This window comes from Lissotriton vulgaris, chromosome 1_2 (assembly GCF_964263255.1).
Source record: "Lissotriton vulgaris chromosome 1_2, aLisVul1.2, whole genome shotgun sequence".
Classification (NCBI taxonomy): Eukaryota; Metazoa; Chordata; class Amphibia; order Caudata; family Salamandridae; genus Lissotriton; species Lissotriton vulgaris.
The window spans coordinates 56,255,645-56,279,306 of record NC_141686.1 but is presented as its reverse complement, the minus strand read 5'-3'; the positions used below and the strand labels follow the sequence as shown (position 1 = coordinate 56,279,306).

The following is a 23,662-nucleotide window of genomic DNA, read 5'->3' as shown; positions in this document are numbered from 1 at the left end:
CCTGTCCCGTCCCTTCACTGCTGCACTCACTCCTCAGCCCTACTGGCCCGTCCCTTCACTGCTGCACTCTATCCTCAGCCCCTCCCTGCACAGTACCTTCACTGCTGCACTCTCTCCTCAGCCCCACTGCACCATCCCTTCACTGCTGCAGTCTGTGTGTGTGTGTGTGGAGCTCTGTGTGTGTGTGTGTGTGTGGCTCTGTCTGTGTCTGTGTGTGTGCGCCTCTGTCTGTGTTTGTGTGTGCGCGGCTCTTTCTGTGTTTGTATGCGCGCGGCTCTGTCTGTGTCTCTGTGTGTGTGGCTCTGTCTGTGTCTCTGTGTGTGTGGCTCTGTCTGTGTGTGTGTGTGTGTGGCTCTGTGTGTGTGTGTGTGGCTCTGTCTGTGTGTGTGTGTTGGGGTCTGTCTGTGTGTTGGGCTCTGTGTGGGTAGATTTTTGTAGGTGGCTCTGTGTGAGGTTGGCTCTTTGTGTGTGTATGTAGGTGGGTCTGTGTGAGGGTGGCTCTGTGTGTGTGGGTGGCTCTGTGTGAATGACTGTGTGGGTGGCTCTGTGTGGGTGGCTTTGTGTGTGTGGCTCTGAGTGTGGGTGCAAATGCAATAGGTCTTGCATTTGCGAGAGATTAAGCTATTGGCATTGTAAATGACTGCCATTTATTTATATGTTTTAAAAACAAAAACATAAATAAAAATGTCATGAGCAATGCCAATAGCTCTAACTTTAACAATGCCGAGACCATTGCATTGTAAATGCTTGTTTTCCTTCTGGTTGAATAATGAAGCCTTACTTCCAGCAGTAGTCTAGTAACCGGCTCCTCTGCGAGGTGAGGTAGAATTCGAGTTATGCAGTTGTGGCACTAGTTGGACTGTGTGGGCGTGTCTCAGTAGTTGCGTAGTGTCTGCCAGAGCGCCTCAGACATTGAGACCTGTGTGGGCTTTTTCAATCTGTTGTGCTTTCTTTCAGTTGCCATGAAGTGTTCCACTAAGCCAACGGACTGAGGCCACAGCAGAGTTATTTTTCAGTGGTGGTAGCAGAGGAGTGCAGCAACGTTCTTCAGTTGTTACCTACAAAAAATAACCAATTTACTGACTTCACTGCGGATGGAATAGCAAAAGAGGAAAATGATTTTATTCATCGCGTTTATGACTACTTCGGTAGCAGTGCTTGGAATGGTCATTTCCTTTTGGAAAATAGGAGCAACCTTCTATTGAAGTTAACAGATGCTTAATGTGATAGTAAGCCAGAAAAAGTAGATTGCAACTCCCTTCCACACACTCTTCGGTAGCACAGACATTTGAAGATGTTCTTGAACACTGCCTTTCTCAGGTTCTGACACTCATAGAAGTCTCCCGCTGTTTTATCAAAGTGCTTTTCAAGAAGCAGTAACCAGATTCTTTTTTTACGTAGCAGACGTTTTGTGGCCACTATGTATCGGGCGCCTGTTGTGCAACTTAAGCTCATTCCTTTCTCTCGATGTTCACATTTGTGTGATACTCTGGCCGTTTCTGGAATGTTCTGGTTTCCAAGGTTTCTGTAAAAACATTTGGTGGAAGGAAGCGGACTCGCAACCTCCAGTGATTTAAGAAGGAAGTGCCACTTCAAAGTTATAATTGTCAAAGTCACTGTGGAGCGTGCCACTTCAGTCATGTGATAAAGGATTCATTGGTCCTGCCAGTTATGTGCACAGTTGAGTGAAATATAAAATTCATAATCCACATTTTTCTTCTAAAGAAAATGAGCCATCAAGTTTCTTCTTTTCTTCAAAATGAAAAATGTTACAGGTGTCTGGACCAACACAGTGCATGAGCAAACAGATTAGAGTCTGTTGATTCTCAATTCCAAGTGCACTCAAGTAGATTTCAAAGTATTTATTCCATCAATATGATCGGATAGGATAAAGTTTATAATGCGCTCGAATGGCGAGGTGTCTTGGCGCTAGGAGGTGAGAAAAATAGAGGGGCTGCATACGGCTATACCAGACCTTTTAGACAGCGGGAAACATGACATGATATGACATGGAACCCTGATTTTCAGTATCCAGCAGGGTGAAGCTCAGCCAAGGCACTGAATCAGCAGCCTCTGGGGCAACATAAAAAGAAAGCTGCCTGTTGCTATCGACATACACTAGGTTCACATTTAATGCAAAGTTTCCTTCTTCAGAAGACAACATATTGCTCTGAAGCAGCAAGGCACGAGTTAAACAGCAGGTAAATGCAGTGACTGTCTGGGCAGCACACCCAAGCCAAAAATTGCCTTGTCTCCATATTAGTAACTTTGACTTACCAATAAGATCACCAATGAGGCCAGTAGCTTACCGAACCCAACCACTTTAATTGGGGGTTATCTGGTGGCATAACACAGGGGACATAGCAATATAATGATAGGCTTGCGAAGCAAGTAGTGCAGTGCATGTACTTCCTAGGCCACAGAACTGATCCATCTTTGCGTACCCTGCCCTCTTCCCACTCGTTTGTTCCCTTCCAATGGCGGGGTAAATGCCTTGCTCCGCATCGAACCTGATACCAAAATCAAGCGTAAGATTACAACATTGTTGGCTGTGATTATGAACCTGCGGGTAACCATAATATAATGGCTGAATTAGCATCACAGGAAGTGGGTCTCCATATTGAGAGAATGCCCCACAAATTGGGAAATAGCCAGTGGCTACACTGTAACCATTCCTTATTTTCACATCTAATGGCTTGGGAGTGTAACACTGTTATTTTCACGCTTCGTGGCAATGTTGGCAAATCTGTAAATGCTGCAGAAAGGAAAAATATCTGGTAACCCACTTACATATCTTTTATTCTGTCCAGCAGTATTCCACCCATCTGGGAATGGGTGTTGGGATGCGTGACTTATTATTTAGGGCTCATGGGGGTAAGGCGGTTATTACTCTGAACTCGCTCAAGCCAAGTTCATTTAGAGAAAGGAAAGGGTGGAACTGGTCTTAGTGTTGATTCCACTTGGGCAAAGGTATTGTATCTTTGAGAATGCACTTTGTGACAGTACCTGAGAAAAACTACATGTTCCAGAATTCCTGTAATTCTTGCATGATTTGGCGATGTTGGTGGCTAACTTGAATCATCGGGTAAAAGTTTCATTTTGTTTCATGGCATTCTGGCTAGACAATTGTGCTGCAGTGTTGCAGTTAGGACCTTGCTCATTGGATTTGTGATTTTGTTTGGAAAATAAGTATTTCCTCGATAGATATTCTTATGCAGAAGGTAGGTACCATTGATGTAGAAGAGGAAGGTAACCTAACGTTTATGCAGTCACTTGAAACGTATGATTCATTTTCAGGACTATCAGGGTCTCATCAGATTATGAAACGTGGGCTACATAGAGATACTTTTAAGATATGTCATTTACTCTGTTAAGGGTATTTGAAAGTACTTATTTGCAAATTTATAAGGTAGGTGATACTGCATTTCGATATCCACTTTCACTTGGAGATATCAGAGATCTCCAGTACGTCTTTTTTTTCTTAGTTATCCAAATCCCCCCCTATTTACTGTTGATCAGCATATTCTTATTGTGTATGGTTAGTTGTGGTTGCGGTGAGGGGTCAGAGTGCATCACCCCTGTTTGATCCATGGTACACTGTTCGTGCTTTCTGACAACTGGGACCCAGTTTAGCACATAACCTTGTGTTTAGTTGGTGCTTGTACATGATACATCTTAATACTGCAAACAAATAAGGTCCACCAAGAAATATTAGAGTGTGACATTAAAGAGCTAATAGTACACTGTATCTTCAACTTGCACAGGTTGCTACAAGAGCACGCCTTAAACCTAGAGACATTCATTATGTGTCTTCGGAAGGTGCGGAAGGTAACTAGAGACTCCTCCACTTCCTGCCGAATCCTCATGACATAACATGTATTTGTAAAGCGCACTTTCACCCAAGGGTATCTTGGCATTGAATAACAGATACTTATTGTTACCCAGCTCAATGGTACTCATTTTGTCATCCTCAGAAGGATGAAATGCTGAGTGGACCCGCCGGGATTTGAACCTGTGACCATGGGTCGAACACAGGCCCCCTACAATGGACGCATTAGTCCACTAAGCCACCATACCCGGCTTATATTGAATTTGCTGAGTTTTTTTTTTCTACTCAAGTTTATGCAGCCATAGTATGGAAAAAAATCTCCCGACAATGTTTTTGAAATCCAATCAGTGTGACTGAGTGTTAAATCATGGGAGCTGATGTAATTTTTTCATTTATAAATTCTCTATTAATTTCCCTTATAAATTCCAATGGTGTGATCCACCTTGCACAATTAACTCCAGAGTATTTTATTGGCTTTCGGATAGACCAACTTCCATGCATCTCAGAAATCTTTAAGAATAAAATCTCAAGTGTAAACGTTTGGCAGCATGAAAGACACACGTTCAGCCCTCTGTGATAGGTAATCTGTTTGCTGTAGCAATCTATGGGCAATTTCCAAGTAACGTATTCAAATCTCATCTTTTTGATAATATTTCAATCATGCATGTACAACCAATCCCATTTGATCTGGAGCAAAACAGAAGGCAGCCTTCCAATCAAATGGCCTTGAAAGCTATGGAGAGGGACCGATCCTGGGAGGAAAGTGAAGAATCTAAGTATCTGATTCACTGCTTATATGTATGCTTTTGTCTTCCATTTTATGTTGTTTAGGAAGTTCTTGCCATTGCTGTAAAAACAAAGCATTGAGTAGAGCTCTTCAATGTTATGATAATATCCTGATTAGAGTGGTGCAGCATAGTCTGTGCTAGAGCAGGAAATGAAAGATCTAGAAGCTACAGATGATCAAGAGCCTGGTGGCCAGATATAATTTAGGGCCTGATGTAGATCTTGGCAGACCGGTTACTCCATCACAATGGTGACGGAAATCCCGTCTGCCGAAATATAAATCCCATTGTATCCTCAAGGATTTCTATTTCGGCAGACATGATATCCTTCACCGTTGTGACAGAGTAACCAGTCCAGAAAGAGGAATCCCTTTGAAGAACACATTGGAAATCTCCTAGGGATTGTATGGAAGTTCTCACTCACCAACCTGGTTGGTGACATGCTTCATCATCGGGCCCACCAGGAGAAGCCGAATGCCTCCCTGGTGTGCTACAACGCCAGGTTACTGCGGAGCTGGTTGTTGTGACAGTGATGTGAAAAAACGTGATTTAAAAATGTCTAAACTGTACCAAACAAAGAAATTATTCACTGGTCAGCTCGACGTTGTTAAAAGATATGTGTGGGAGAACTACCATAGATTATGATGGAAGTTTCCACTTTATAGTGGGGTCAACATGTTTCTGCCCTTCTAAGTGTATGATTTACCGGGCATTCGTCAGGACCGTGTTGAATGTACCTCGGCGGTATGGGCACGCTAAGGCCCACCCTGACCTGAGGACGTGAAAGTTAAAAATAGAAAAACGAGTGTGAAATTGGTGCAAGAAAAAGAAACCACAAGTTGTGGGAATTACCTCAGTTACGAGGAACCTGTTTAGTCTGTAAAGATAAAAAGACATACTAACATGTAAGACACAACATATACATTATGCTCTCAGAATAAAGGTTTCTTGCAAGGTTGGTCTCTGCAGTAGGGTGCTGTATATAGTTCTGGAGGTGATCCAGGTGCCATAGGTTATGAAATTAGTGCAAGAAACGCTGTATGGTTGCCCAGGGGGGCATTACAGGCGTGTGAACATGCACTATGGCAAAAGATGATAAGGCCACTTGACAGTGTGGCTCGTAATACAACACACGTGAATAGCGATCAATAGGCCATGAAAATACGGCCAAAAGTGCTAGCCTGTAAATCGCACGCTAAACATATGTGCAAGACATGATGATCTCACTTGTTTTTTAAAAGATCCACGCCCCATAGGTCTCGTGATGGGGTGGAGGCGACAATGGCACACCCTTTAGGGGGACATTAGACAAGAGAAAGCCTTGTGAACATTACGCACCAAACAGGTAGCGAAAACTTCCATCATAATCTATGGTAGTTCTCCCACACATATCTTTTAACGATGTCGAGCTGACCAGTGAATACATTTTTTGTTTGGTACAGTTTAGACATTTTTAAATCACGTTTTTTCACATCACTGTCACAACAACCAGCTCCGCAGTAACCTGGCGTTGTAGCACACCAGGGAGGCATTCGGCTTCTCCTGGTGGGCCCGATGATGAAGCATGTCACCAACCATGTTGGTGAGTGAGGGCTTCCATACAATCCCTAGGAGATTTGAAATGTGTTCTTCAAAGGGATTCCTCTTTCTAGTCTTTGCTTAGTGTTCATACACAATTCCCTTTTGCGCATGACACTCTCTTTTTGTTTGATACATTTAACCCAGGGGGACAGAGAGTGTCTCTTGCCCTCTTTCTCAAATTGTTTTCTAATAAGAGTAACCAGTCCACCAAGATCTAAAATCAGGCCTTTAATCTAATAAAGTCTAATTCCAACATTGAACCGCCACATCAATAATCTGCCAATCATCACTTTCTCGAAGAAGGCTCTTAAGACTGCCTTGTTTGAGAGTGAGAGAAAATACTTACCTACTTATATTTAAGAGCTGTTTGTTGTGGGGGGTAGGGGATATTTATCCTGCCTGACGACTGGAGTCTGTCATGTTAAGGACTCAGTTCCACCGTTTGCCTGAACAGAATAAACGTGAAAGCAAAAAACCTGCCACTATAAGTAAGCCGGTGGCTTTTGACATTACAGTCACACACATCACCTTTTCCAAAACTGGTGAACTTGATCTTCTTCCTGCAATATTGTTGGCTATCAATCACCCAGCAGGAGGTAAGGCAAACTTGTAAAATTCTACTGAAGGAAGGCCGGGCGGTGCTCTGCACTGTCCGATATGGTTTAAGGTGCTTGCAAGTTGCACGCCAGACAGTCTTTTTGCAGCAGTGTGGCCTGCACAAAACCTGAAGCTATAAACCTCTTTCTCTTGGCTATGTTCAGCTTCTTTGATAGAGGCAGTGATCGGGCAGAGGAGCCATTCTTCCTTTGAAACACTGTTTAAAACGTGTAACGAAAGATGCCAGTGCAGTGAGAGCCTAGATGCCAAGTAAGTTCAATGCTACTTATTCTGTCACCGGCCTCGAGTAAGTTGCACCATCACTTGTTCATTATAATTTTGACTCTAATAGTCTGAGTAGGTTTACTGTTCACAGTGGATAGCAATTATCTATGAATCAGAAGTTTGAATCCTAGAATTTCTTTTGTAATGAATATCACAAGTTAATACAGCACATGGAGATTGTAAAATTGTGAAATAAAACACAATAAAAGCAAGCTGTAACTTGTTTTATTTATATTGCTTCCTATTGCACTTCTTTTACTGCGAGATTCTACATTTCAGTGGGCTAATGCACCATAGTGTATAGATCTTTGGTTGAGGGCGTAGTGCTTAGGTCAAGTTGCTAATCGATTTTGGACTGGCAACATATTGAAGAATGTTTGAGGTCTTGTTGTGATTAGTACCATGAACGAAGTTCTTGTCAAGACTTTATTGTAGAAAGAACAACTTAATAAGGGGCCAACAAAGGTGCTAACTACACATATGCAATATGTATATGTCTCTGGGGTCTCTCCTCCACTGGAGAGAATAAATGAGTTCCTTTCGAGGGTGGAACTACCATGCCTAGACGAAGGAGCGGGAGATGAACTATAAGAGCCAGTCACTAGGGAGGAAATACTGAGAGATTCAAAGGCTGAAGCCTGCCAAAAGTCAGGGTTTGGATGGGTTGCCGTCCGAATTGTATAAAACATATGCTTCCCTTTTGGTTGATCACCTGTTGGAGGTCTACAACAAAGCCCTGCAGGACCAGATTTTGCCAGAAAGTATGAGAGAGGCTGTGGTCATCATGGTACCCAAGCCCGATAGGGACCCTCACGTGGCGAAGTCATATAGACCGATCTCGCTTCTCATAGATTTGAAAATTCTGAGTGCTGTTATGGCACACCGCCTTTTACCCCATATGTCTTTTTTAATCCACCCTGATCAATCAGGATTTATCCCCAAACGTAGCACTGCAAATAATGTCAGGAGATTGGCCTTGGTGTGGCACTCCCCTAGAATTGAACAGGAGGACTATGCAGTGGTGCTGCTTGATATTGAACAAGCGTTTGATTCTGTGGACTGGGGGTACGTATGGGCAACACTGAGAGCAATGGGAATGGGTCGAAAGTTCCTAAGTTGGCTCCAACTAATTTATATGGCCCCACGAGCAAGGATGGGCCACGGATGACTGATCTCACGAGCATTTGAACTACGACGGGCTACCAGACAGGGGTGCCCCTTATCACCTCTATTGTTTGCAGGTGCTATGGAACTGCTGTCAGAGACTTTGCGGTGGCTACTGGAGGGGTGGGGATACGACTGGGAGACACAAACCACGCGTTGTCTATGTATGTAGACAACACTCTAGTATATCTGCGACAACCAGCCCAGGCAATACCGACTCTTTTGAATGTACTGTTCCAATTCGGGAAGGTGTCAGGTTTGAAGACAAATCCTAATAAGTCCAGGTTGCTGCCAGTGGGATGTTTGGCAAAACGGGCGTGGGGAGACCTCCCGAGGTGGGGCTTCCGTGGGTAACTTCTGATCCGCAGTATCTGGGAATCAGACTGGTCAATGACCCCGCCCGATATTTGGCTCTATATATATATAGGGTAGGTGATCGAGGGAATAAAAGGTTCAATTTGTTTCTGGCAACAGCTACCGCTGTCCATTAAGGGCAGAATTGCAATTATTAAAATGATAATACTTCTTCGATGCCTGTATGCCTTACAGTACTCCCTATACGAGGTGCCGGCGCACTTTTTAAAGTCCCTTAAACATTGTTAATAGAATTATTATGGGGGTCCAAAAGGAAGAGAGTAAGTCTCGAGGTATTGCAGAGAACATAGCAGAAAGGCGGATTAGAGGATCCACACTTAGAATTATATTACATGGCATCACAGTTCCAGCATGCCATTCATTGGCTAGACGAGAACGACAACGGGAGAATGGAATACTGGCGGGCACATATGGAGGACACTCATTGGCAGCATTATTAATGTTTGGGGCGGGTACCTCACTGACCGCTCCATACATAATCTAGCATGTGGCACCGGTATGGGAGCGAGTTGTTAAAAACGTGGTGAGACATGCCCCTTACGCTCTAGATATGCCCCTATGGGTGGTACAACCATTCGCTAAAATAGAGGCCTCAATGATGATCCGACAAGGGCGGGTGTTTGACGATGGGGGATTTGCTTCACAATAAAGAATTAATTACTAGGGAGGAAGTGGAATCAATGTTCGAGTTGGGGACAGGTCAATTTGTTCAACATGGGAAGATTAACCAAGTAGCAAGAGAGATATGGACTTCCACCCCAGATGAACCTGCGGAAACCAGGGTGTTACAGATTGTTATATATGGCGCAGAGGAGGCGCTTCATCACCACCTGTACAGAGCGCTGCAAGAGGATCTGACCAGTGCACCCCTTCTGGTCAAGGGTAGATACTGGGGAAGCCCTTGTCCAAAAAAAAAAATGGATTAAAGTACACAAAGGGGCCAAAGCTGTCAACTCGAATGTCCGGTTTAAATTAGTCCAATATAACTTTGTACACCGTGCATTCCTCACACCCAAAACACTTAGCAGAATCTTTCCGACCAGATCTGATAGCTGCCCTAAATGCTTGGCTGCTGCCTTGAATTTTATTCATATGGTTTGGTCATGCTCGATACTGTCTCAGTACTGGACCTTAGTTTTGGGGAAAATACAGGAGGTGATGGGATGGTCCGTACCCAAAGGTATACAGGAGATGTTGCTGGGTCTCTTGCCCGCTCCAAAGCAAAAGAAACTAAGCAGGAGGTTTGTAATGCTTGGGTTGGCATTGGCCAAACGGTGAATCGCTATATCATGGATGGGCACTGCTCCCCCGAAGATTGAGCTGTGGTTGAAAGATTTGGGTGAATGGTCAGCGGCGGAAGCAGTAAGAATGAAAAGAGTGCAACAGGATGAGGAATTTTAGTGCGTGGGCGACCATGCTGGCGGATATAAAAGACTTGCTAACACTTGTGATTGCATTCTTTAAAGGCAATCCCCCACAAGACGGACAATGACACATTATACCTCACTAAAACCTGCGGTAGCAATATAGTGAGTGCCAAAACCTGAATGGACTTTGGGAACTAGAAGAGGGAACGTGACGCTGAAAAGTTGTTGGCAAATTAATGTTTGGGAGGGGGTGGGATCTGGGTAGTTGGGTACTTATATAGTTATCCTAGGTGTAAAACACAAGGTGGCGTAGCGGAACGCATATGTGCCTATTGTAATGTTATCCACCACTAACCGAGAGCGTTAGAAAAGAGATTGGATCAATGAATGGTAGCCGAAAGAACAGTATACGAAAGTAAAAAATGCCCCAGAAATTGGGAGAGGGTCTCAGGAAAATGTAACCTGTATAGGGGAAGCCCGTGTACTTCCCCTGGAGATACTGCTCAAGACCCAATATTGAGAGAGAACACTTTGTGATTCAAGGTGTTGGTAAGAAATTTTCTACTGCTTCCACCTGTTTATGTGAGAAAGGTGACACTGATCGTTGAATTCCAGACTAGTACCCACCAACTGTAATACCTGTAATGTGATGACTGATTTTTTTTGTTAATAAACAGAATTGTTTAAAAAAAAAAAAGGCCCAACAAATCTGCATCAGTTGGCGAGCAATCTTCAACTGACACTCCTCACACTCTCTATTACTTAGTGGCATTTTGAGTTATAACATCACATTCTACATTCTGTAAGTCATCATAAATGGAAAGCAATTAACTGGACATAACAGGTTTCTATATTATGAGACTTTTGTAGAGTAGTCTAATGTCGATGTAGACTTGGAACTTTTAGCTGACCATAGACAACACACGCTGACAGGAATGAATATATCCAGTCAGGGAGTGAAAGGTTCATCGTGTTCCTCATGAATGACAGATGACTTTCAAGGACGATCGGTGTGAGGCTGTTCCTCAGACTGTATTACATATAAGGTGCACTGTCCATTTATTTGCAACAGTGCATCTTTAAGCAGGGATATTGTGCCCTAGTACAGCGAATGCGTTGTCACCAGGGCAGCCTAGAACTCATGCTTCCCAGGGGGCAGCTCAATGAGTGATCTATGAAGCGGCTGCTTCAAAGCTGCTCCGTGTTTCCCTGTGCAGATGGCATCCCACCTACCCTTTAAAGAGGGGTTAGAGATCCCTCTGCAGGCGGGTGCAGTGAGTGACTGCACACCCCTACAGGGGGATGTCTGAAGGGTCAATGGAACCCCAATTCTCCCTCCAGAGGGCTGCCCTTAGGGGCCCCTTTGTCAGCATGCCAATGTTTTGTTGCATACTTTCAGTGCGCCTCGTTAGGGCATATTTGCCTCTGTGCCCTTTTGTAATACCCTAGTGCTCCGGGGGTACAAAAAGCGGACACACTTGCCCACTGCGCCCCTGGAGCAAGTGGAGCACAGTGTAATATGGTCTCTGAATGGTAAAATGTCTGCCATTAGGCCTTTGCTTTCAGAATTTTGTTGAAGTGAGCAGGATTATTGGAGAGTCAGTGGAGAAGTGTAGGGAATGAAATTCATGCCCATGGAAAGAGTGGGGACATAACTTGTAAAATAGTCTGTGGATGAGACACTAGAAAATGACACCCACTCACTGCCAAAGCTGCAGCAAGTAAAGTGTTGGTGCATTCTCCTTTCCAGAAGGAGCAACAAGCTTGCAGTAGCCACCTAGAAGCCTTAAAAGAGTGTGCTGATCAAGGTAAAATGCCTTGTTGATGGCCACAGCAGAGATTATCTCACGAGGAACTGTAGCTGAGACACGATTCTTCTTAGGAACTTGAGGAAGTACTGTGGATCTGAGGAGCCATGGATTTCACTTTGGTATTGTCCAGGGGTAGATTTGTTTGACTTAGCAAGTGATAGACATCAATTCTCCTTAATCTGCAGAACATAATTAAATGGTATGCCGCCTCAAAAGCCACAGCTAGGATTGAAAGCATTAGTGCTATGATTACACTACCATTGATTTCAAGTTTCAGTGCGTCAGCAACAGACACATCTACTTCTGGATCTTTTGGTCGGAGTGGGTAGATTTCCACCTATGCCAGACACAAGATGCTATTTTATTATACAAGGGTCTACAGTTACAGTCATCCCAATTAACTTGGTTTGGCATTGCAGATTCAAAATAGGGTGGTAGTTAGCCTTATATATATATATACAAGGGATAGCCGTGGCCTTTTGAGAAGTGACATTTGATGTTTTATACAACTCTGGGCCAGAGCCAGACCAAAAGGAATTCGTAACCTGCCTTAGATTCTTTTAAGACTTACATATTGAGCTCTGATGTTTATAAAATGCTCTAATGCAAGGGATCAAATAGAAAGGAGTGGACCAGTAGTAGAACCAGGGTGCAGCTCAGGTGCAGCTTCCTGAACCTCAACAAAAAAAAATTAATAGGGAAGAAATGGAAGACTGTGTGTGTGTGGGTGGAGAGGTCACCGCCAGAGCGGAGGAGGAATGGAGTAGTTTGTGGTCTTTAAAAATAAAAGCAGGACAGATTGGGCTGGGGGAAAACAATGGACAATCTAGTGGGAAGAGAAAAACAAGTAGGCGAAAGCTGGTGATTAGGTTGATTTAATAAAAAAGTGGTTCCCTGAATGTGAGCAGTGGAAGAATATACAAGGCATCCAAACAAAAGGCTGGTGAAGAAGCTAAGCTCAATGGGAGGATCACCTTCAAGAAGAGGAAGGAAATGAAGAAGAAGCAAGCAAATGAGACTGACAAATCCATCCAGTGGCAAGCATCGGTTGATCAGAATCTCAGCAAAATATTACTTTAGTACACTACTGATCGTTAAAAGCTATCTGTAGGTGAGACCAATACACGTGGTAAGGCATCCTGCCTTAAGGAATATTGTATCTCTTACACAACACCAAAGGCAGCACAGTGAGAAATTAATCTCACCATTAAGAGATAAAATCTAATTGAAAAGATCATAAATAACTATGTGATAAATGCCAAAATAAGGATCAAAGTAAAGAGCCTTTAACTAGCATGCAGCAGTAAGAAGAGAGGTCTTGAAGTCTGCAGTACAAAAAAGATAGGTGCTTACTATTTGGGAATGTTTGAAGTTGCTATTGGTGGTTGGTTTCTTCCCAAAGAATCTAGCAAATGTAGTTGTGTGCATTAATATAGCAGATTTTCAATTAGTGCAATATTGGAAAGCACAACAGGAGCCTATAGTCAAAATAATGTGAAAGTATTGTATTTAAAAGTCATACATGGTAGTTAGGCTTTGTGGTCCTTCAATTTCAGGTGCTGCAAAAGGTCAAGGTAATGAACTGGTCCACTAGGAAGTTTCACAGTCTATTAGACCTGATTTTTTCTGCCTGCCCCAAACTTCTCGCCTTCACCCCTCCTGTTTTACTGAATTTGTTTATCTTGGCTTTAGTACTGTGTGCATGTTAGCACTGCTACCCAGTGTTAAAGTGATTGTGCCCTCTCTAAAACATGATAGAATTGTGCCACATATGATTGGCACATTTAATTTACTTGTAAGTCCCCAGTATATGATACTACATGTACTTAGGGCCCGTACATTAAACACAATCAGTGGGCAGACAGCACTTATTGTGCCACCCACTAAAGTAGCCCTTTAAAACCTGCCTCAGGGCTGTCACAGCAGCATTTAGTGCAGGTTTAAACTGGCATTTCATCCTTAAGAATTATACATTTTGCAAGGCTGAAATCTTCCTTTTTAATAAGGTAAAGTGATCCCTAATGGAGGCTCAAAAAGCTCATAGGGTAGGACGTATTGTTATTAAAAAGTAGGACATATGGGTTAAAGTTTTATATGTCCTGGTAGTGAAAAACTCCTACATTTTGTTTTTACAACTCTAAGGCCTCTCTCTCCCTAAGATCAACACTGGGTTACCTTATAAAATGTAATAAGTGCTAACGGTGGACTGGGAGCAGGTAGAGAGGTGCTGTTTGGACTCAAATGAATTGTCATTTAAAATCCTATTTAACGGTAAAGTCACAATTCTAAATAGGCCACTTTTGGATAGTCAGCATTTTCTTGTCCTTACCATTTGTACTTCTGCCACTGTCCAGGTTCACATGACTCTTAGTGAATGTATTTCCTCCAGACGTGACACAAAGGGGACTAAGTGGAGATGGGGAGAACCATCCTGCCACGATGGCGGGGTGGAGCTGTTGCTTGCCCCACTTGCACTCCATAAGTGCCTACCACCAGCATGTACATGGGACGCTGAAACCAGCCTTTTGTCACCCCAGACCTCTCGGAGCCTTGACTGGGGAAGGGAAGAACATGGTTTGACAGATTGCAAAGAACAGCTGAATACAGACCTATGAAATCAGACCAAAATTACCTGCTGCCAAGGTGAACATGCTTAAATGGCAGTCATCTACAGAGCTCTGCTGCTGCTGTCATTGGTGATGTGGTTTTAATATAAATCAGTGAAAAATGCTCTTTCTAATTTCATGTAGGAAACCCCAAACCAGGGTGTTCAAAAGCTGTTACGCGCGGAAAGAATAGTATAGGTGGCATTATACCAAGAGTAGCATAACTATATTTTGATGAAGTATGGCTGTGACCAATGCCCGAAAAAGCATTCTTGGCAGTTAAGAGGCGACTAGGGAGAAGTGGCTTCAAAATAGTCCATTGATCATCTGGGTAATAGTTCCTGCCTGTTGCTCACCATCCTTGGACCATTTGTTCTGCATTTAAGAGGTGAGTGTCAAATTTCAGCCATACAACTCAATCTGCGCTCTGATGGAGTGGGAATGGCATATCCGTTTACAGTGGAAAGGAGGAGGATGGGGACTGTGGTTTCCAGCCATATGTTTTTTGTTGTTTTCTTTTTCAGAATTTTCATTTAGATCTGCCCAAAACAAAATTCAGCCCTGTGCCCTGCACCTTCTTAAAAAAAAAATAATGTGTGTGTATATATATATATATATATATATATATCCACTCGATCCTCTCGCTCAACGAAGGGATGACAAGCCACACCAGCCAAGTACGTTCAAATTGTCTTTATTGGGCACAAAACAAGACGCGTTTCGAGCTCACGGGCTCTTGGTCACATGACCATCACAAACGTGTTTGCAACTGATGTAGGGAACAAATCATAACAAAGGAAGAGAGACTCTGTGTTAACCTGTCACACAGAGTTCCCAATAGTGCCGTTTTTTATAAAATACATTTGATTTTAGTTAATAAGGCACACTTCCAAGGTGTATGGTGTATTTTAGCAAATGGTGTTTATGAATTTTACAATTACTTACAAAAAATCACGGGTATAGTACCCTCATTTATATTCATTTAAGGAAACTAGAGGTACACAGACAGGAGGATAGTGTACTAGTATTTAAGAAAAAGACATAGAAGGTAGGAGGCAAGGGAGAGAAAGAGAAAGAGAGGGTCAGGAGAGAAGTTTTTGGAAAACAGAAGAGAAAAGTAAGTTCATTCCGGTGTAGTACCCTGTGAATCAGTCTTTCATCCAAGCTTTATTCTCAATTCATCCCATATCCCTACGTATCTTATGTATCCTCCCCAACCCATCAATTTCCTAAGTATCTCCATGCTCAATCAGAGATTGTAGAGACTAATAAATCAAAAAGAAAAATAGGAGTAATAATAATTGAGTGTATATAAGACAATCATATTCCTCTAGAGTTACACCCTTTCTACCCATTATTAGGAGTTCAAAATAAATTGTTATATCTATCTATATATATATCTATATATATCAATATATACCCCGTGCTCTTATCACTATTGTATACATTTTTGTGGAGTTGTTGTGCTCGTAACCATATCTTCTATTCGTGATGCACATTATCACTCCATCAACAGCCCGGTTTCTAGAAAAGGTAAAAGTGAAAGGGTTGTAATTAGTTTCATGAATAATCAGTTTAGGTTGAACATGTGTATATAGTACAATCTCATCATAACAAATCAAATCTCAATATTAGTTTTGGTCCTCCTTGTTATCAGTCAGCTAACAATACACCAAAGATCACCCAATTAATTGTACAATAACATAAATCATAAGTTTAAAATCAGATTGTCATGGAATCTGAGTATCCAGAGGTGGGTAAGAAGGCTCACGGTCAGAAAATTCATAAATGTACGTACGTTTCCTCATCAAAGTTCATCCCAATAGGAGCGATACTGCCTGCCTGAAGGATGAACTTAGACTCTGCTCTATGTAGTGCTGTCAATCTGTCTCCTCCTCTCACGTGTTTGGGAATTGAGTCAAGAGCAAAGAATTTTGCCTTGGTCCAATCTCCATCATGATGGATATGGAAATGTTTGGCTGTGCTGTATGAAAAATCCTTATTGGTAATAGCACGCCAATGTTCCAGAATTCTCTTTTTAACCGGAAATGTCGTTGACCCAATGTACCATTTGCCACAGGGGTATGTTACTACATAGACTACAAAGTCTGTGGTACAATAGATGTGCTTGTTAATCCTCCATTTCTTGTTCACCGTACTGAGTATGACCTCCCTCACATTAGTGCTGTATCTACAAGCTTTGCATTTTCCACATTTGTGGAATCCTCCCTTTGCCTCAAGCCATGACTTTTTATTTTCCATATGGCTTTGTACTATTAGGTCTTTGATGGATTTGCCCTTCCTGTAGGTGATCGATGGGTGCAGACCTAGTCTTTCTTTGAGGGTTTTGTCCTGTAAAAGGATATCCCATCGCTTCCTTACAATCTGGCTGAACTCGGGGGATTGAGTATTGTATGTTGTTATCAGTCTTATGGAGGTATTGGATGTACTCTGCATCTCCTTGGGTGTTCTGAATAATGCGTCTTTCCGGTCAATTTGAGAAACTCTTTCTTCACCTTTTTTGAGCATGTTAGGATGATAGCCCCTCAGTAAACCTCTCATACATTGCCTTCTTGTGTTTCTCAAAGGTCTCTTGGGAACTACAGTTCCTCTTGGCGCGTAGAAACTCGCCAAAGGGTATTGCCCATCTAAAGCTGGGGGGATGACAGCTTGTCGAATGGAGTACTGCGTTCCCAGCTGTTTCTTTCCTGAAGATTTCAGTCTCAATCCTATTCTCAACAATTCTTAGTTTTATGTCGAGGAAGTCAATGGTATTTTGGCTGTGTTGCATTGTGAATTTTAAGTTCAAACAGTTCAAATTAAGTGCATTTACAAAATTAAGCAACTCCTTCTCATTTCCCTCCCAAACAAAGAAAATGTCGTCAATAAAACGCAGCCATATGTTCATCTTCCTTGTCCAGTGTTCAAGGGCTTCGTCCTTGAGCACCTTCTCCTCCCACCAGCATACCAATAAATTGGCGTATATATATGTATGTATTTGTGTTAATTCTTCTACAATTCCACTAGTACAGTACATTGTCCTGGCTAATAATTTGGCATGTATGTGTTTCTGATGTGCAGTTATAAAATGCCTAATCAGTGCTGATAGCTGAATTTGTCAATGTATTACATATGTAAAAATTTGAAATATTGATGTGTATAGAAACACGCTCTAAAGAACTTCTGATTTAAAATTGATATTAAGGTTTTCAGACTTTCTTAAAATGAAAATTGAAATGGGAGTGGTGGGACTAGAAAGGGACACGCTGGGGAGGAAGGGAGAGTGAAGTGGGGAGAAGGGGATTTGAGTGGAGGAAGCAGCATTGGGGAGAACGCAAGAAAAGAAGTTCAATCCATGGAGTGCTGAAAAACGATGAAAAAAGTTGTTCTTTGAAAGTGAGCAGTGAAAGGCTACTAGTCATCCAGTCAAAAGGATGGTAAAGAGGTTATGCTCCTGGGCAGGGAGAAACACAAAAAGAGGAAGGCAAGCAATCAAATAAGAAGCAATGAACTGAGAATGACAATAATGCCAACCAGTGGTAAGCAATGGGCGTGCTGTAAGCCCACTGAAAAATTTTAGTAAGACCAGAAAATGTTTTTCACACCCAGATAGCTTGTGCTGTTTAGTAGGCAAGACCTAAAAATTACAGCATGGTTTTTGCACACAGTTATAAACCCACTCCCCTGAATGAGACGCAGCACCTCTGGTTAAATCATCCACTAAAATATGTTCCTCAAGAAGTGTAGGAACATGTGCGCTGTTATTCTTTCAAGGCGTTAGTAATTCATTTCTGATGGTTGTTTGATGTCTAAGCTTTTCTGTCCAGCTTTGATTGTCTGGTGCGTTATAAGCTTGACAATCATGGGTCTGTGAGGCTTACCTATTCAAAATCAAAAGTGGATACTACTTTCCTGAATTGTGAAGCACTGATAGGCTGCATGTTCTTCACAGATCTAATCTGTTAACTCATGCTTTATCAATTGATAATGGACTAAATAAACTCTTTTATAAAATTGGATATGACTTGTTAGCCTGCTTTTGGGTCCAAAATAGCATCCGTTCTAATGTAAGGTATAGATTATCTGGAACCTGGGGAGGCATTTAAGTATAAGGTAGCTGAAAGTCAAACATGGAAAAAGATACTAGTTCCAGTAGGCACTTCTATCAGTTAGCATTAGTTTCCCCCCATCCCCCAATGTAACCCGTCTGTCGGTATTTGAGAAAAAAATGCATAATATTTTGTTAACTAAGGAAGTTCAAGAATTAGAACCTTACATCTAGTTATTTTTTATGTGATTGTTTTAAGATATTGGCATTTTTATCATTACTTTTTTAGATGTTTCATTTCTTTTTTGTAAATATCTTTAGTGTATGTCGTACATTTTCTCCCTTCTATTTTTTTTTTTTTTTAAAAAGCAACTTTTGACAAAACTGTAAAACGTAAAAAAATTTTGACAGGTTTATGGTGCTTTCACAAAGTTAAACGCATGTTCACTCTTAATCTATTGAGTAACTTCACTACTTTTATTTATTCACAATTTACAAGTGTAAGCTACTACGGCCAAAAAGGAGCAGTAGTAAGTACAGCACCACACATGCTCGACCACTGATTCTGCAAACCCTCCCATAGAAAAATGATTGAGGCAGGGACTCATAGGAACTAATGTTAAATTAAAATAATTTAGTTTGACTTAAAAAAAATATATTTAAACTAAATTGAATGTTAAAAAAAAATAGATGTATTAAAATAAATATTAAATGTAACTTTTTATAATTAATTTAAATTCACTCTCTATTTCTGTATATAACCTTTAGTAATTTTTAATACATAATATGAGATTACAGCAATTTTACTTGAAGTGGTATTTTTAAAATCTTACATTTTATGTATTTAATTTAATAAAATATTTAATTTAAATGTAAATGTTCAAGCATTTGCCATTTAATATATATGTGTATATATATATATATATGTGTGTATGTATGTATGTATGTGTGTGTGTGTGTGTGTATATATATATATATATATATATATATATATATATATATACATCTTTTTTAAATTAATTTTAATAAAGTTTAATACACTTACATTTGCGCTATAATTTACTATAGGCAGATATCTGCCCTAGTGGCAGAGTTCCTCCTACAGTAAAGTATAGGGAAAAGTAAAACTCTTCACTGAACTTAAAAAGATTCTTACACATGAAGGCTTAATTATTTTTTTCTGTTACATAAAAATGTTAATTAATTTATATATGTTTTAAATGTTGAATAAAATATAAAACGCTACAGCACTATTCATTTTAAATTAAAGATTCAATTCATTTTAAGTAAAAATATTTTTAGGAAGTGTAAAGAAAAAAAAGCACCTAAAATAAAAAAGGATATATTTTTATTATGTACTAATAATTATTGATTGTTGTATAGAATTAAATAAAAAGATAGGATAGGAGATCTCAACTTATAGGTTTGTGAATATAATTTTGTCAAACTTTAGTAAATCCATGTTGTTTCTATTAAAGTATTATAAAATGCAGTTTGTGAGTAGGTGCCTTAGCGTTCAGATCTTGAATTACCTGCTGCCCAGATTCTGAATATGGAGCTTGTATGCTCATCAACAAAGGAATTTGAACCTTTCTAACTTAATTATGGTGTTCCATTTTGCATGTATGGTGTAAATATATGCAGGAGATTGAGTAAAATAACCAAACATTTTACTGCTTTTTGCTTTGCAGCCCCTTCTGGAAGAGGCAATAGGTCAACACCAATTGGGCGGATTAGGAGAGAGGTAAGAACTGCACATTTGTTTTATGTTTAGTTAAATTTATTAAAATGGAAAAATACACCACATGCCACAGAGAAATTCTTCAGGGCCTCAAATGCTCTATATGAACATTCCATGTTTGGGTTTCAATATTTTTATTAAGTGACACGTTTTAGTGTAGTTCCTATATTCTCAATATGCTCAGAGGTAACTAGAAATTTTCTCAAATACACAAGAAGGGAATAGTTTCTAACAACCACATAAACATGACAACTTTGTTTCCCTAGGACTGGAATAACTATCTTCAGAGTTGTGGAAACAATAAGTATTTCACTCAGTCAATCGTGCATGCTTCGTTTCTACAGAGTTTTGCAGAGAAATAGTGAGATTTTCAATAAAAGGTTTATTGAGCAGTCTTCTTTCTCATGCAAGAGAGGTGAACTGCTACAATCGTTGGGCAGAATGCAAAGTATAATGCGTACAGCGAGAATAGTATTATAAAATAATACTGTAATAGCATTTTATGGTTTCTAAGCCATATAAAAATACATACATAAATATTGCAGGCTAAAATACTCAACTGGTGCTTCTAAAATACGCCTACCCCAATGTACCTTAAATAGGTCTAGTACGAGGGAAGAAGTAAGTATGGTCTTTTGCATAGGTTTAGTTTTTGCCAAGAATCTACAAAAGGTTTCTCTAGGTTCTAATCCGCTCCATACCTTGGAATGAAGGAGGTCTGGTATCTCTGTCTTGACTCGATTTCCCAACACCCAGCAAGGGGAGTCAGAAACACTGGATTCTCAGCAGAGGAGGGCAGCTTCCTGATCAGTGCGTCAGCTGGAGAGTCAACTTCCTTCGGCACTTGCTGTAGCGAGTTGCGTCGGACAAGTAGGTCGTCGAACTGCACCGAACCACCGTGCTTTGCCATAGCAAGTGAAGGTATATTTATACCTTGAAGGTGTTTAGGAATGCCATGGTTGACGTAAAGTCGGGCATATGAACGTCATGAATGAACCCCTGGGGAATAGTTGTTCATTGTAAAACTGAGTTCTTGGAAAAATCAATATTCAAGCAAGGGGAAGTCCCTAACGGCTTAAGCTGGTTTTCCAAGAAATCGTTGTGACGTTTGGTGAACGGATGGAAGTAGCCATGCCTGTATTTGGGTAGCATGGGCTATGCCTAAATAAGGGCTTGATTTCTATGCCTATATAAGGGCAACATGAATTGTACCTATATGAGGGCATGAATCGGGAAAATCCGTTTGGAATCTAAAACGTCATACAACAAAGTATGATCTACCACTCCATAAGTCAGACCCCCCAGCATTTCGCGATGTCGCGATTTGCAAAAAAATCGCGAAATCGGCAGTTTTGTAAAAATACTGCGATTTTTACAAAACTGCCCGCGAAATTTAGAAAATGTGCCCAAAACACTGAAGGCATGCATATTTTACCCACCGTGGCAGTCTCAAAGGGCTTCAGCCCCCCTCCCTCCCCCGGAGTGTTTGTCAGCCCGGGCCGAGACAGCCCCGGGCTGGCGGCCGTCTTGTCTTAAGGCAGCTGCACCCGAGTACTTAACAAGTGAATGGTCTTTTAAAGACCTGTTAACTAGGCTTTGTTCTGTTATCTGTTTTCACCCCTTCAAGCCCCCTGCCCCTCCACTCTGCCTATGCTGTAGGAATTTGACACTCCCTCCTCCTCCCCCTGCAGATGCCTTAAGACAAGAGGCCGAACGGAACGTCTTAGATCAGACCCCTTAATCTCTCCTTTTACTTTTCAAGACTGGTCTAAAAAAATCGCGCTTTACGCAGATGATCTTATGATCTTTACAGATAACCTTAGGGGGGCACTAACTACAGCTGAGGAGTCATTGACCAGGTTCGGGAGTATCTCTGGCTATCAAGTCAATCAAAACAAGACTGAAACCATGACCTGGAACGACAACTTTATTAGTCCCCATAACAAAGATAAAATTAGATATCTTGGTATAGACCTAGTCAAAGACTTAGACAAAGTCACCCATATAAATCTCCAAAGAATAGACAAGGACGTTAAAAGATTATTGAAAGTTTGGGGGGGTCTCCCTTTGTCGTTTCAAGGCAAATCGAACTTAATTAAAATGTCAATCCTGCCAAAATTTACTTTCATCTTTGGTGCTATCCCCCTTGAATTTAATAAAATAACTCTAAAAAAAATCCAGAGCGAGATCACAAGCTTCATATGGTCTTCAAAAAATCCTAGAATTGCCTGGAACAAGTTAAGAAGGAAAAAAATCCAGGGGGGCATTGCAAGCCCTGATCTCTATGATTATTGTAGAGCTTTCCAATTTAAATCTAATAGAAAGCTCCTATGTGTTTTTAATTGCTACCCTTTGTATTTCCAGACTATGACCGGTAAAACCAGCCACTTTCTATATAAATTCGGACACCCGAAGTTCTTTAAAAAAATTAAACTAAAGATGCTGAAATCCGCGGCCAAATTGTGGTTTAGCATAAGATGCACTCTAAACATTCCCTATTATAGCGACCTGGCCCCCATCTGGGATTCTCCTGGCACCCCTGAGTGCCTTAAAGACAAACTAGCTCTCCCTATAAAAGCAGCTGGTCTAACCACGTGGGGTCAACTGATGTCTGGAAACAACCTTTTGGAGTGGAATATCCTATCCTCCAAGACTTTGGGCACACTTTCTAAATTCAAGTTCTATCAACTTTCAGGTTGGTCGAAATCATTAAAAGAATCTAGATCTGGGAACCCTTCCCTGGAAAGTGAAATGCAGAAAACAGACACTATTCATAAAGAAATCGCACTTTGGTATTGGGCCTTGATTCTGGGAGGAGAGGAAGATTTCAGGATTCCGGAGAGAGTATGGGGGAAAGATCTGCCGACGCCGGAGTTAAACAACCAATGGCAAGTATCTATGAGTAAATGCTGGACAATCTTGTCTTCAGCTGCCTTAAAGAGAAACCATCTTTTCACCTCTCATAGAGCCTACTGGACCCCTAAAAAGTTATCGAAGTTTGCTGGGTCAACGGTGAAGGCCTGCCCCAAATGTGGGCTGGAAAGAGCCGACGATCTACACATGTTTCGGCAGTGCCCCCTTCTCGACGGCTTCTGGAATGATGTGGGTAAGACCTTGGATGGGGTGTTAGGAAGACATCTAAATGTAAGTACCGACTTAATTATCTTTGGGGTGAGGAGCTCAAATGCATTTGATAAGCTTTCTACTCTCCAGGAAAATCTCCTTTTTTTATTAATTTTGCTTGCAAGGAGAGAAATTTGTATAAATTGGGTAAGCTCTTCTCCTCCAATTCATAGTGATTGGTTAAACTCCTTACTAAGAATCTATAGACTTGATAAAAGAAAGGCCCCCAGAAAAAAACTCAAGTTCTGGGAAATCTGGGAAAATTACCAGCAAGGTGCAAATTAAATAATAGAGGTATCCAAGATGTAAAACTGGCTGTGTGATTGATACGACAAACGTTTACATAAGTC

General features: G+C 41.2%; 1 protein-coding gene across 1 annotated transcript in view; it reads left to right on the top strand.

Moving 5' to 3' along the window:
• Positions 1-23,662, top strand: part of MRPS35 (mitochondrial ribosomal protein S35) — a 201,668-nt gene that overhangs the window by 4,381 nt on the left and 173,625 nt on the right. The window contains exon 2 of the mRNA XM_086952806.1: positions 20,140-20,192. Within this exon, the coding sequence (XP_086808932.1) occupies positions 20,140-20,192 (53 nt within the window). The remainder of the gene's footprint in view (positions 1-20,139; positions 20,193-23,662) is intronic.